Source organism: Ictidomys tridecemlineatus, chromosome 1, assembly GCF_052094955.1.
Source record: "Ictidomys tridecemlineatus isolate mIctTri1 chromosome 1, mIctTri1.hap1, whole genome shotgun sequence".
Taxonomy (NCBI): domain Eukaryota; kingdom Metazoa; phylum Chordata; class Mammalia; order Rodentia; family Sciuridae; genus Ictidomys; species Ictidomys tridecemlineatus.
The window spans coordinates 213,370,892-213,387,288 of NC_135477.1; the positions used below are offsets into that span (position 1 = coordinate 213,370,892).

General features: G+C 31.7%; 1 protein-coding gene across 2 annotated transcripts in view; it reads left to right on the forward strand.

Annotated features, from left to right (window-relative positions):
- The window catches only part of Srek1ip1 (SREK1 interacting protein 1), a 35,034-nt gene that overhangs the window by 5,416 nt on the left and 13,221 nt on the right, over positions 1 to 16,397 (forward strand). The window contains exons 2-3 of one of the 2 annotated variants that reach the window (XM_078015930.1): positions 4,850 to 4,897; positions 12,780 to 12,923. In XM_078015930.1, coding sequence (XP_077872056.1) covers positions 4,850 to 4,897; positions 12,780 to 12,923 — 192 coding nt within the window. Of the gene's footprint in view, positions 1 to 4,849; positions 4,898 to 5,525; positions 5,710 to 12,779; positions 12,924 to 16,397 lie in introns of those variants that run through there. The other variant, XM_078015924.1, reaches the window with a different exon arrangement.

Sequence of the window (16,397 nt, forward strand, 5' to 3'; positions counted from 1 at the left end):
TGGACTTAACAAAACATGACCTACTCCTCTGAAACCATGAGAAAAATGAACCTTTTTCCCTTTAAGTTTTTTTTTTCAGGCATTTTGTTCTTGTTATGAAAAATAACTAACATGCCTGATATCATAGCTTCCTTGAATGAGGGACTTTACCTTTATTTATCTTTGTGGCTTTTCTAACATTCAATTCAGAATTATAGCAATGATAAGTAAATAATAAATACTTAGATGGTTGATCACTAGAATTGCTGCTAAGCAAAATCTAGTACTAAAACAAATAGACTTGTCTAGATAGCAATCTTGATTTTGTTTCACTGTTTCATTTGATAATGAATTTCTGTCTCTTGAGACAGGTAATACCTAAAACAATTTTCTTCGTAGATTATTTTGTGAGGTAAGTGGATGAAAGAGTTTTATGCATTCACTTAAATGTTAGCGCTTTCATATCAGTTATCAACTCTTTGTTTTACTTTTATCACTCTTTTGGGAGTCAAATAAATTATGAAGACATTTTTAATTGAACATTAGGACATCTTCTCCTTCAATATATTTTCATCAAGGAACTCATTTAATCTATTTTTTAAATTCATTTCTTAGAATTTCTAAGTTCAGTTAATTATCCTCCCTTCAATATTTGGGATCCCAAACAAGGAGTGTATCTAAATTATTCATATAAATCAATATAAAGGTTTAAATATTTGGAGTTTTATTTGTATTCCACTTCAGCAGGACATACATATTAGCACCTACATCATATAAAATTTGACCACAATTTGGAGATTAGAAGCTCAGCAAATTGATGTTCTGTTTAAGGATCCCAAAATTATATTAACTAAAACCACAATGGAATAATAACCAATTTAAAACTTCTTACAAAAAGGAAAAGAACTTAGCCTAGTCTAATTAAATCTAATCAAATTAAAATGAAATAATGCATCCTATGGCAGCAATGATTACAATTTCTAATTGTTTAATCCAAAGAAAATTTAGTTACTTAAGCTATTTACTTTTAAGTTTAAGTGATTATAGAGAATAATTTAAAGAAAAATTTGACAGGCATCCTCCAAATCCAAAATGGACATTAATTTTTTTTTTGTACCAACAGTTGAACCCAGAGGGGTTCTTAACCACTGAGCCACATCCCCAGCCCTTTTTTAAAAATATATGTTTTATTTAGAGACAGGGTCTCCCTGACTTGCTTAAGGCCTTGATAAGTTGCTGAGGCTGGCTTTGAACTTGCCATACTCTGCCTCAGCCTCCCAAGCTGCTGGAATTGCAAGTGTCCGCCACCATGCCTGCCTCAAGTGTCTTTTGAGTTTGCTTTTGATGGTTTTTGCCATTTATGTTTTTTATTCCTGATCAAATTTATGTTTGTCTTGAAAGCATTCTAATTGCATGTCATGAATAGAAAGGTAAACTTTGAGGTGGGTAGGCAGCATTTTTCTTAAAAACCTTAGCAGATTTTAGAAAGGAATGGAACAAAGAGTTCCAAAGGAGCCTAAAGGAGGAAAATAGATAGCTGAGTAGGAGCCTCACAGGATAGCCTAACTGTTCAGTTTACCATAGGTTACAAGTATCATTGTACTTCTTCCAAACAACTGAAAATTACTAGTTAACTTAAGTAGAATAAAGAAAGATATTACTGAATCTAAGAAAAGCCTGGATGGTAATTCAAGGGAATCCGTATTCAAGATCCTGCATGGGTTGAGACCTGGTTAGGGCTGCTGCTGCCCATGTCATCAATGCTACTAGACAGTGAATCCTGACAAAATGAGCCGTCTCCACATCATTGTATTAATTGTCTTAGATCTATGTTGTCATTTGCCCTGGATTCAAAGACCCAGACATTTAGCCAAGCAGTCATGAAAATTAGTGACAAATGAAGCTGGAAATAAGTTTTATTTATTTTTCTATTTATTTATTTATTTATTTTAAGACGGTCTCACTAAGTTGCACAGGCAGGTCTTGAATTTGCAATCCTTCCTCAGCCTCCCAGGTAGCTGGAATTAAAGGCCTGGAATCTTTATTTAAGCAAAGGCTGGTCAGGAAATAACTGATAGGGAGTTACTTTATATATAAAGATTTTGTTATATTTCCCTTTTATGTAAAAGTTTCAATTTTGATAAAGATGATTTCCCAGAAAATGTTTTATATTTTGTTCATTCAAAAAATATGAAAAAATTGAACAGTGAATTTTATCAGTATGTTTTCTCATTAAGGAGTTCACTTCTAATATATACTAAGATTATTTCAGATCTGTCCATTACAATATTTTTTAGTATATTGTGGGTAATGTAATGGTACATTTATTGAAGTTTTGTTTAGCATTATTCAGCATCTGAAATTTCTATGGAAGCAGACTTACCATTTGCCCCTATTCTCAGAGCTTTTTTTTCTGAATATGCAGTTATTTTCATAATGGAAGAGCCTCAGATTATATATTATTCCAATTTCATTTCACAATTCAGCAATATAGTGTGGTATGTGTGTTCCTCAGCTATGCAGTAAAAACCACAGGTTTATGGGGAAAATGGGATTGGGGGCATAATGCTCAATATGTCATTAGTGACACACTAAAAAAAAAAAAAGGATAGGAACCTGATAAAAACAGTAGCATGGTTATATAATAAGTTAATTGCTTATACAGTACGTAAATACTACAATAAATATGGCACTCACCTTTAAGAAGACCTGGAGGTTGTTGTGGAAGTAGAGTTCAGAAGAGATGCAGTTAGTCACTTGTTATAAAAAGGTGGAAGGAGGATGATGATGTGAAATTGATGAGAAAAATCTTAACACCAGGTGCAGATGAGTGCTGTCCACAACACTGAGGTGAACTGAAGTCACCAGAAATGTTTAGAGTATGTTCCTGTATGTTTTGTGGATTCCTCAGCAGCTCAGACCAGCTGTTTGCAATTTTCTGCATTCACCTACTTTTGTTATGGATGAAAGTTACATTATCCTCAAATTTTCCCCTAATATATCAGTTGCATTGAAATAACATTTTCATTTTTAGAACAAGCATTATAGCTCTATTTTTACTAGAGTAAATATACTCTATTTTTATTAGAGTAGCTCTGTATGTATATTTTTGAAGAAAATTGGAATTGTGGGAAATAATCAATGTTTTGACTTCAAGAATTAAAGAAATTGTTTTAAAATGATTTTTCATTGAAATTGACACTTTCATATTTGTGTTAATGTACTTTAATGTATTATTACATTGTTTTAATAGCTAGATACCCCTCATCAAGAAAATGGAATAATACTGTACTGGACTTATTATTGTTTGATGGAAGCCACTAATTTTGATTTACTAGATATATATGTGAACATTAAGTTTAATAAATGTTCTGCTGGGGCTGGGGTTATGGCTTAGTGATAGAGCGCTCACCTAGCGTATGTGAGGCCCTGGGTTCAATCCTCAGCACCACATAAAAAGTAAAAAAATAAAAAAGGTATTGTGTCCAACTACAACTAAAAAATAAATATTAAAAAAAATAAATGTTTTCTGATTTCCATTATAAGAAAAACAATCCAAACTTTCTTAAAAGTGGTGAAAATTAGTTTTAACTATGTATGCACATAATGGAATATTTTTCTACCATAAAAAAGAATACAATTCTGATATATGCTGTAAAATGATCTTTGAAAACATTCTGCTAAGTAAAATATGTCAGACTCTTAAGGATAAATATTGTATGATTTCCTCATACATGTGGCAAATTTTTACAGACAGGAAGTGGAATACAGATTACTAGTAGCTGGAAAAAGTAGAGAATACACAGTTATTTAGTGGGTACAGTTACTATTTGGGATGAAGAAACTCTTTTGAAAATGGATAATACTAATAGTTGTATAACACTAAATATTCTTAATGCTACTGAATTGTACATTTAAAATGGTTAAGATGGTATATTTTACCTTGTGTATGTTTTACCACAATAAAAACTCAGTTTTTGTTTTATCTATTTATGTCTTCCGAATTACCTGCCTGTACTACTGATTACCCAGAGCTACTAAGAAAATTTGTAAACGTTTATCAAATTTGATTGTTGACTTCAGATGTGTTATTAGATGTGACTGATTTTAACAAATCCTATTAGATTTGTATCAACTAGTTGCATGTTCTATTCATAGCCTTTTGGGAATCATTGCCTTTTTGTTTACAAAGATGACCTGTTTTGAGCTTTTATATAGGTACATTCCTGTTTTTGTGACAAAAGAAAAACTTTAACCTGTCCCAAAAGGAAAAATGACTATCAGAAGTATGTTTTGTTTTAGTGTGAGTTAGCATTACTGTACTTGTTTATTGTAAAGGTGGACATATAGCATTCAGTGCAGTTTTCAATGAAAAGTAGTTAAATTTTCAAAACAAAAAAAAAAGAGTTTTGAGTTTAGATATTTCTTATAATACCTAGCAGCTACAGTGATTTTCCCAAAATTTCACCAATTCTTTTAAGAAAGTTTGGATTGTTTTTCTTATAATGGATATCAGAAGAACATTTATTAACCTTAATGTTCACATATGTATCTAGTAAATCAATTGTTTTACATTTGAGGGACAGGCCAAAGTACCCTGGAATTTCTTCTGTAAGGTAGAATTCCTAAAATGTTTAAGTTCTTGGCTATATGACTGCACTTCTATTGAATTAGAAAAAAAAATTCTTTGAAGTGTTTATCAAATAATCTGAGTAAACTGGCCTTGAGCAAATTGATTTCTACTTATAATTGAGTAATATTACTAAGATGAATTGGACATCATTTTTGTATTTTCTTTTCAAGAAATTTTATAATGTTTTTATGATTTTGTTTATATACATTTCCTAAAATCTATCCAATTGCATTTCAGGTTGCAACAAGGACAATGTCAGAGCAGGCTGTAAAAAATGTGGCTACCGTAAGTACACTAAAGGCAAAATTCTGTACACTGTTCTTACTGGATTCCTTGCTCTTTGGGCAGTATACCTTGGCATCCTTAGTTTATTCCTAAACTAAGGTTTACAGTTTATTGAGAATTTTCTGTTAGTATTAAATATGCAGTTTTCTTTCTTGCTGTAGACCCAGTAACAGGTAGTCATCTACCTGATGACTAGCAAAGATGTCATAAAGTACAAGTGGTTAGTAGTAGATTTAGGAGTTTGGAGAAAATATATATTTTATCAAATCTATATATACTTATTCTTTTATTCTTTAACCTGGATACTAGACAAAGAGGTGAAGGCATTGAAAACTATTTTTGAAAATTGTTCATGTTTATTGAGATATTTATCCTTTTTATATAAGGGTTTGATTGATTCCAGAAATTTTTCTCATGGACAAAAAAATACTTGTTTTAAACAACCATTAATCTCCATTATGTTTACTGTCATAACCTGAAAAGATAAAGCTAAACAGGTGAAACTATATATAATACTAAAAAAATTGTAATTTTATACTGTAAATAAGTAACATTTTCATAGTTGAATTTTCTGTAACAATTCCTAAGGCTTTACTAATAGCTATTATGACAATGTTTGCTGTTTTCTAAGTTGTTTGGAGACTGTGCAAATCAGCCTGGATTGTTAATAATACACCAATTCATTGAAGAATTATTTTTTTTAACAATGTAAGGGTGGTTTAATTAAAAAAAATCCATGCAAGAGTATAGTTTAAAAGAGAACTCAGGATATTCATCTCCATCAGATGGACACAATGAAAGATGCCAAGGAGGTAAGTCACAAGCTTCCAAGCAAAGACTCACATTTGGTTCAGAGGAAGTTTGCTCAAGTAGCAAAAGTGGTTGCATAAGTATATCTCTCATATAAATGAAAACTGAAGGACAGACTTGCATGTAAAAAGTGATTGCCTTCTTTTCTGTTCTTTAATTTATTCATATTTATTTCTGCTTTATTTACATTGTTTCAATTATTGCTGATTTACATGTCTCATTATTCTAGAAAACTTAGGAACCTTTTACAGATAGAAATGCTACATTTACTTAAAAATCTGGAATGGATTTCCTAGTCTCTCTATTCATATCAGTTTATTCTTTGACTTCTTTTAATAACTAAGACTTCTAGGAAGGCAGTTAAGCTCATTTTCTGGAAACAGAATATTTGTTCATCTAGTCTCCTAATTGCTACTTTATTTATAGATAACAATGGAAGCATCTGTATCAATTAGTTTTTAAAAGAAGCCAAGTTAGCAAATAGTTTCACCTTCTTTCCAACTTTAGTTCTTTCTTTTTTATTATTCAGATTATTATTATTATTTTAGTGATTAACAATCTCTAATTTGTCTCATATGAAAAATTTTAGTAATATTTCCCTTTTTTGTTAAAATTACATCCCTACAACTGTTAGAGATGGTAGTCTCCTCATTTTATATATCTTTGACACAGAAACTACATTTTAAAAATAAACTCGTCTTTTATTTGGGGGCCAGAATCTTTGTGTTGCTAGTGTAGAGGTAAGGGAAAGACAAATAAGATTATTTGAAATTTTTAGTGCTCAGAAATATGAGCATTCTTCATTTAGTTACAAAAGAATATTGTTTCTCTATCCATTGTACAATTTTAAGAATTCTAGTATTTGAAAATATTTTATTGTCTTTATGTTTCAATAGTGGGTATATTGCTGTTTCATGTTAATTTCAAGGTAGGAATGAACATGTTGCTAAATAAAATGTCCTTTTCAGGGCAGAATTTCCTTAGCAAAATTAGTTTAAAAGAATTTTATAGAAAGCATTATTACAGTGAGCTTTTATTAGATTTTTTTGAAGTTGGAAATGTATGAATAACTATAAGTACTCTAATCCTTTCTATGGAGTAAATATCAAATAATTATGACCGTTCTCAGAAAACACAATTTTAAAAAGATCAAAATAGCAGACTCATTGGTTGGATATTTGTATATAACAGCAGGAAATGAAAGTAGATGTCTCAATACCTCTAATGTTTTATTTAACTTTTTTGATATAGAGCCCTTACATTTTTTGCCTATAATCTGCTTATTAATGTTGACAAATGTTTTGTTTGCAACTCACATCTCGAATGAATTTTCTACTTTTTATAGTTTGTTTCTTCGAAGATAAAGAACAAGTTAAGATACATGTAAAGGAATTTAAGTGTAGAATTCTTCTGTCATTACTTCTCAACTAGAAACAGTACTATCTACCTAGAAATCTGTGAAGATAGGTTGCAGCTCACAATAACAGGGTACAGGGAAAGCACTATTACACTTGAAATGTAGAACCCTGGAATTATAAGCTTCCTGCATATTATGGACACACATAGAAGGCTAATGTAGTCTCCATTTTCAAGAAATTTAGAAGAAAAATAAGAAATTCCTAAAAGGTAATGTGGAGAAACTGGAGGATTTTTGAGCTATGTTTATATAGACTGAGGAGGCATTAGCAGAGACATTACAGATATCTGACACAGAAGAAGATTAAAAGATTAAGTAAATTCCCCAAGGAGGTATGTCAAGGATACCTCTTCAGTTTGGAAGAAACTAAATGAGTGCAGGAATACATGTTTTTAGGTATAGAGACAAAAAGTAAAATGAAATATTGCCTGGTAATCTCAATTTTCTTTATAAACTAGGAGATAGACGTGTCTTTTTAGGGAGTTGGTTGGAGTGGAATAGGACAACAGGGCTAAGGAATTTCTTGAGTCGGGCACAGGTTTGGAAAAGTCATTTAGAAGTAGGAAAGGAAGTAGACTAAGGACAAATAAAAAGTGAGACAACTAGTTTATTTTTATGCTAATCTTTATGAGTATGTGTTGTTCTCAAGCATAGCTTGACTTTGCAGGGGTGGGAATAATCCAGAAAATTTGAGCCAAACCTTATGTTGCAGTGAAATATAATTAGTAGACAGACAAGGGTATGAAAGAGTCAAAGAGACACAAGAGTTGATCAGTAATGAAAGACTTGAGGCTAAGAGAAAATGAAGGGATTGAGGCACTGTAGGTCTTAATGAGATTCACAAATATATCTATGATTGGTGTGAAGAAATGAGAAAACTAGAAGATTGAAAGTCAGTGCAATACTGAAGTTAAAATTCTCATAGATAGAGTAGTTGCAGGTGACAGGTAGTCATGGAAGACAGAATATCAGGGAACCAAGAAAAGCCAACAATCTGCTTTGCCCATTAAAGCTTATGGCAGGTAAGAAGTTCCAAAGACCTCACTGAATAGCGCTGTTCACCTGTAGCATGTGGCTGTTCATCTATATAATAGAAAACACTAGACAAGTGAGCCATCTTCCTTGTGTATCCCAGAATATGAGGTCAACTTTTTAAAGTTACTGATTCATCTTAGAATTGGTTAATGTTTATTTACTTGTAGATAAATGGTGACACTGTCCAAACTGGAGTTAACTTCCAGTATGTTTCAGAAACTATAGTAAAAAGACAAGAAGAGGAAGGCAGTGATCAGGAGAGCATAAACTGTGGTACATGGCTAGGATTCAATAACTACAGAGGCCTATGTCTTTTTAACCAAAATGAGAGGGGTGTGAAGCTTGATTAATTGGGATTTAATTATTTAATTGAGTTTAATTATCTATTTAGTAGCTTTTGCAGAGGATTTTAGGTAGAGCCAAAGCTTGCTTAAGTTAACAGTGTGTTAGCATGGTTTATATATACAATAGGCCAAGAAGTAGTCATTTAGGAGCCCTAATTATAAAACAAGAGTTTTGTTTTTAATTATGCATTGGCAGGCTTTTATCTGCCACAGTCAAAATGAAACTAGAGACTTTATTGTTACTTGGCATATACTGAGTTGCCCATGTGAATAAGGAAACAAGAGAATATACTTTTGTTTATATTGATACAATATAGGGTCATAAGCTGGTATCATTTATTAAATACTTATTTGGTATTAGACTATTTGCTAAACACTTCAAAAATAAATTTCCTTGCTTTCATTTTTAAAACAACTTTATGAAATAGGTATCTTGGTTTTTATGAACATTCAAGATTAGTGGCTCTGGCACCAGATTACTAAGCAACAAACTTCAGCTGGCTCTTACTAGCTATGTGATATTAGGCAAATTGCCTAGCTGTGGTGTGCTTCATTTTTCTTTCTATAGGTTGAGATAATTATATTACCTATTTCCATAGAGTTGCTGTGAAGATTAAATGAATTCATGCAAGTCAAGTGTTTAGATCAATGCCTGGCCACAGGAAGTCCTCAATAATTGCTGTGGATGGGCTGGGGCTGTAGTTCAGTGACACAGCACTTTCCTTATCATGCATGAGGCACTGGGTTCAATCCTCAGCACCACATAAAATTTAACAAATAAAATAAAGGCATTCTGTCCATCTACAACTACCAAAAAAAGATTTTTTAAATAATAATTGCTATGGATTATTGTTATTGTTAACAACTTAGAAAACAGAGGCTTGGGTTTATTCTAAGTGGGATTCTGGTTATCTGTAAGATTTTACACTGTACTATGCTCCTTTTTATTCCTTTTTATTATTATTATTTTAGTAAAATGTATACAACATAAAATATACTATTTTGACCATTTTGAAGTATATCATTTAGTGGCATTAACTATATTCACAATGCTGGACAACTATTACCACTCTATTCTATAACATTTTTAACACCCAAAACAGAAACTTTAAACATTAAAGCAATATCTTTCTTCTATTCCGTTCTTTCCTCAGCCCCTGGCAGCTTCTCTCTACTCTCTGCCACTGTGAATTTGCCTGTTGTAGATATTTCATATGGTGGAATCACAAGATATTTGTGTGGCTCATTCCCCTTAGTCTAATGTTTTCAAGGTTCAGCCATGCCATGGCATGCATTGTGGCATGCTTTTTATGGTTGAATAATATTCCATTGTATGGATATACCATGTTTTGTTTATCTGTTCATCCATTGATAAATATTTGAATAATGCTATAGTGAACATTGCTGTACAAGTATCTGCTCAAGTCCCTGTTTTCAATAATTTTAGCTATATACCTAGGTATGGAATTACTAGGTCACCTATTGGCATTTGAAAAACTTCTAAACTGCTTTGCATAGCAGCTAAATCATTTTATTTCCCACTAAAAATATACAGCGTCTTGATATTTCTCCACATCCTTACCAACATTTATTATTTTCCATTTTTTTACTTGTAGCCATTTGTGATAATAAGAAATATATATTTGATCATTGTGCCTGATTCCAGACACTGAGTTTCTAAAACACTTGAAATTTCCTGACTGATAGGGGTAATAAGAATATATTTTGTTATTCATTAACAAGTCCCTTTTAGCCAAACCTAAGTTTATACTAATACTAATAGATGGTTCTTTATGGACCCCTAGACAGCATCAACATGGGAACTGGTTGCAAAAGAACCAACTATATAAGATTGACACCTTTAGCCCAGCTTCCATCAATCCAGAAGGAGAAGAATAAGGACAAGGGGCTGGAAACTGACTTTACTCACCAACAGTCAGTGATTTAATCAGTCATGCCCATGTAATAGGGGAAAACAAACACAAACAAACAAACAAAAAACTCTGAACTAAAGGATTCAGAGAGCTTCTAGGTTGGGAAACACATCGAGGTCCTGGAAGCATCCCATACCCAGGGATGGAAGCTCCATTCCCCTTACCCGCACTTTGCTCTTCCATTTGATTGTTTCTGCTCTTGGTAAATAATCTTTTTCCTCTGTTCTTTGAGCCATTTAAGCAAATTATCAAACTTAAGAGGGGCTTGTGAGAACCTCTGACTATATAGCCAGTCAAAAGGATGGGTGGCCCAGATTTATGATGGGCATCTGGATTTGGGGCAATTTTGTGGAATTGAGCCCTTAATCTATAGGGTCTACAGTAATTCTAGGTAATGTCAAATTAATTTAATTGTAGAATACCCAGTTAGTGTCCAGAAAGAACTGCTTGTTGGTGTGGAAGAAACTCACAAACTTAGTGTCAGAAATTTTGACAGTAGAAAAGTAAGAACCATCCTAAAAGACATGAAGTTATTTCTTGTGGTTTGAATTTGTATTTTCCTAGTGAAAAATGTATTTATGTGCTTCTTGGCTGTTTGTATTTCTTTTCTGGATAAATGTCTATTTAAGTTACTTGCACATTTTTTAAACTGGTTTGTCTTTTTGTTGTTTTTCTTTTTAAATATATTCTAGATATTAAACCCTACCAGATAGATGATTTACGAATATTTTCTCCTCTACAATAGTAATTTTAAAATTTTTGGGTCTGGGGATGTGGCTCAAGCGGTAGCGTGCTCGCCTGGCGTGCGTGCGGCCCGGGTTCGATCCTCAGCACCACATACCAACAAAGATGTTGTGTCCGCCGAGAACTAAGAAAAAATAAATATTAAAAATTCTCTCTCTCTCTCTCTCCTCTCTCACTCTCTCTTTAAAAAAAAATTTCCTGAAAACATTCTTTGCACAAAAAATTTAATTTTGATTAAGTCCAGTTTTATCATTTTTTCTTTGAATGTTTGTAGTTTTAGTGTCACATCTTAGAGTCTGTTGCCAAACCAAAATGATGAATATTTACTTCTGTACTTTTGTCTAAGAGTTTGATGCTTTTAGCTCTTACATTCTGCAGTGTCTAATCCATTTTGAGTTAACATTCGCATGTGGTATGAAGTGAGGAGTTCACCTTTACTCTTTTGTGTGTGTTATCATTATCATCATAATCATCTTTGTGTAACCATTGGTCAATCATGGTCAAGAAAATTGCCCTAGAGAAAACTGGTAGGTGTGCACAAAAAAGTTAATTAGAATTTACTAGAAGTAACTTAAGCTTCTATCAGTAGTAGGATAAATAAATAAATATGATTTTTATATAACAAAATATGATTTGTTAGATGAAATAAGAAAATTATTTCTACTTATGCTAATGTAAGTGAATCATAAAACATATTGAGTGGCAGAAACAAGTTACAGAATGATAGGTCTAATGGTGTTTATTTCTTGAAAACACAACATACAATAGCATTGTTTGGGAAAGGTAGACATGAACCTCAGTGTAGTTAATTCCAAAGACAGAATTAAATGAGATTGAGGCAGTTTCAAAGGTAATATAAACTGCCTACTTGTGTGTGTGTGTGTGTGTGTGCACATGTGTGTGTGTGAACATTTGCCTTAAAAGAAAGTAAATGTTGCAAAATGTTGACATGTATGTGATAGGTATCTAAATATTGATTAAATTGTTTCCTGTACTTTTCTGGTATTTGTATATTAGATTTTTTTAAAATGTATTATGCAGTAAGTAGATAGTTATTACAGTTTTCTTATAGGGAGAGTCATTAGGAAAATGATGTCAGAATTAAAATTTTAGGTGTCCTTTAGAAAAAAGCATATTCAGTTACATTAATGCATGTATATAATTGTGACAATTTTAATTAGATGAAAACTGTATAATTGCATGATATAGTAGTTAAGCTGAGAAATAAAAGTAAGAGAAAGGAGTAAAATATATCATTTCAAATATAATAGTACGTTTTTAGTTTGGTTTAAAATATTACATACTTTTAGAAAGGGAAAATACAGTAATTCAACACTCTAAAATTCATATGAGGTGTCCCCCAAAATATTAATTGAATTAGAACTTCCAGCAAAGAAAGGTAAAGGATCTCTTTTCAGAAGAAAAGTATAGGGAAAATAACTAAACTACCATCAACTAAATAAAAACTAAAGTATTTTATATGTTATATTATTGAAATTGTAATTGGTTGCTTATCATGAGGCAATAAAACAAAAATACACAGCATATAGTTTATTTCTCTTTCTCTCTCTGTCTCTCTCTCTCTTTTGTTCACTTAGCTGGTCATCTGACTTTTGAGTGCCGCAATTTTCTCCGAGTAGATCCCAAAAGGGACATAGTTTTGGATGTCAGCAGTACAAGTAGTGAAGATAGTGATGAAGAGAATGAAGAACTGAATAAATTGCAGGCATTACAGGAAAAACGTAAGCAGTAATTTTTTTTCAACCCTAATGTTTCTAGATGTCCTGCTGTGTTATGTTATGCTCATATATCGTATTTATCATTAAAAAGTTTTCTCTATTTTATGTAAGAGCTACTATTTTATTGGTAAGAAATAAGCTTTTCACATTTTAAGTAATTTGCCTAAGATCGAAAACCTCCTCGTAGAAACAGGAGGTAAGTTTGTTTCTGATTCCATAACCCTCGTTTTTGCCTTTTTGTTGTTTATTTTTTTCCCATTATACTAGAATATGTCACATGGTACATAGAATCTGCTTAATTTGGTTTCTATCCCCGACTATTTTGTACACAAAAGATAAGTTGTATTCTTTTCCAACATCTTCTTATATTACAAAAACTCAGTCTCTTTTTCCTGTTAACCTCTGCACATCTCAGCATCCTGTCTCAGAACTAATCTCAATAAATAAAAGTGGAAGAACTTTAAGAATTTGCAGCAGTAGAGAAATACTAAAACCATCTAAAATTTACTTTTTAAAAAAAAAATTTTTTTAGTTGCCAATGGACCTTTGTTTGTTTGTTTGTTTGTTTATGGTGCTGAGAATTGAACCCAGGGCCTCATACATGTTAAGCGAGTGCTCTACCACTGAACCACAACCCCAGCCCTCCAAAATTCACTTTTGTCTTCACTTGAGTTTTCAGATCCTATTATTCTTGATGCTACTGGTTTTTAAGGGAGATGGTCAGGAAAACAGATTTATTGAAGCCTGTGATTATTTTGTTTTTAATAGAACTAAATGGTCTGTATAATGTAGAAAGTTAAAATCTTACCCACCATCCCTCAATGGAAGAGGAAATCATTCCCTCAGCTACTCTTTTATTCCCTTACATTTTTGGTAACTTTGTTTTTGAACATGTTTACAAACTGTTCCAAAATTATTGCAGTTACCAAAAAAAGGCTGATACTCAAAAGGAAGTTAAAGTGTCAGACACAGAAGGTTTCAAAACATAGAATATTACCAAGAAAAAGAGGGTTTTTTTTCATAATGATAAAAGTTCACAGTCAAAAGAACATAAAAATTCTGTGTATTTAATAACATTGAGTAACAAAAACTATGTTAGATCTATAAGGAAACATCTTTCTGGATTAAGAAAAATATCACAGTTAAAATTTCAAACACCTCTCTCAATAATTAGTGGAACAAGTACACAGTAAATCAGTAAAGATACAGAAGGCATGAAGAGCAATATTGACAATTTGACCTGGTTAACATTTATATAACACGTCATCCAACAGAAGCAATGTACATAGGACATCTTCCAAGACAGATTTAACTCTGTGCCATAAAACAAGTGTCAATAAATTTTTAAAGGTTCAAGTCATACAGAGATGCTTTCTGACCACAAGGAAATTAAATTACAAATCAATAGCAGAAAGCTACCTAGAAAATTCTCAAATGTTTAGAATCTAACATGCTTCCAAATAATTAATTACATCAAAAAAGCAGCAAAAGAAAATTAAAACATGTATTGAACTGAATGAAAATAAAAGTATAGCTAGACATGGAGGTACATACTTATACTCCCAGCAATTCAGGGGGGCTAAGGCAGGAGGAAACAACTTAGTGGACCCTATCTCAAAATTTAAAAGATAAAGCTGAGGATGTTACTGAGGATAGAGTTAACTCTGTCAATCCCCAGTACCACAAAGAACCAAAAAAGAAAAGAAAAGAATATTTCTGGGGTAGCTCTATAGCAGGACTTAAAGGCAACTCTATAGCACTAATGTATGTGTCAGTAAAGAAGAAATGTGTCAAAATTAATGACTTTACCAAGTGTAGGAAGGGGAGACAAATGAAACCCTTGAAATTAAAAGAAAGGAGTAATACAATCAGAGATGAAATCAGTGAAACAGGAAACAGAAAACTAATGAAAGTAAAGTCTGATTCTATGAGAGGATATATAAAGTCAAAAAATCACCATCCAAACTAAGTAGGTAAAGAGAGAAACACCAACATTACAGATATGAATATTAAAGACATAAAGAAATATTATGAGCAGACATATACTGATAAATTGGAAAACTTAGATAAAATTACTTGAAAAATACAACCCAGAAAAACTTTCAAAAAGTGAATAAATTAGAGTATCCTGCATCTACTAAAGATATTAAACATTTAGTTTAAAACTTTCAACAAAGAAAATTTCATGCCCAAATGGCCTCTTTCAGGAATCCCACCAAACATTTAAAGTAGAAATAATATTATTGCTGTATAAAATATCATTTAAGTTGAAGAAACTATTTCCTAACTCAGTTTATGAGATCAGAATACCCTGATAACAAAACCAGATAAAGCCACTACAAAAAATAACTTAGAATGTCACATAAATACAGATGCAAAAATTCTTAACAGAATTTTAGCAAATTGAATGCAACAATATATAAAAAGTATAATGTATTATTACTAGAGTTTACCCCAGGAATGCAAAATTTGTTTCACAATCAAAAGTTAATCAATGTAATTTACCCATTTTAATAGACTAAAAAAGAAAACAGTTTAGGAAAATTTATATGAGGAAGTCCATCCATCATTTAGAGATTATAGAGATATATATGATAAAATTTAGAAATATACAGATATATTTAGATATATATAGATATGTCATATACATATCTGATAATTCTCAGCAAACTAGAATTCAAAGGAACTTCATCAACGTGATAAAAACTATGAAAAAAAGAACTAAAAGATTACATTATATGTAATAAAAGACTGAATGCTTTCCATGACATAAAGGAAAAGACAAAGATATCCACTTCTACCCCCTCAACTGCTGGCAATCATAACCAGTACAATAAAGAGGTCAGGGGGGGTAACCAGATTGAAAAGGAAAGAGTAAAAACTGTCTTTATTTAAAGATGAAATTGTCATCTATATGGTAAATCCTATGAATCCACCAAAAATCTTCTAGAACTAACAAGTGCTTTGAAAAGTATTAAGAATAAATTTGACAAAAGATATGCAAGAATGAAACATACAATACATTGTTGAGGAAAGTTAAATGAATTAACAGAAAGATATACCATATTTATTGAATGGGTGCTTCAGTCTTGTTAAAATGTCATTTCTTTCCAAATGATCTATAGGTTGAAAACCATCACAATCAAAATACCAGCAATCTGTTTAGAAATCTACAAGTCAATTCTAAAGTTCTTGTGGACACGTAAAGAACTTAACATAGTAAAATACTCTCAAAACAAATAATGTAATATAGGACTAACAACCTAATTTCCTGATTTATTATACAGCTACAAGTAATCAGAACATTGCACTGTTGATGTAAAGATAGGCCCATGAAACAGAATAGACTCAAATATATAGGACCAATTGATTTTTTTTTTTACATTTAAGTCTATGGTTCATTTTTATTGGATTTTTTTATGAGGTGGAAGATTTATCTCAAGGGTTTTTTGTTGTTGTTGCTCATTTGTTCGTTTT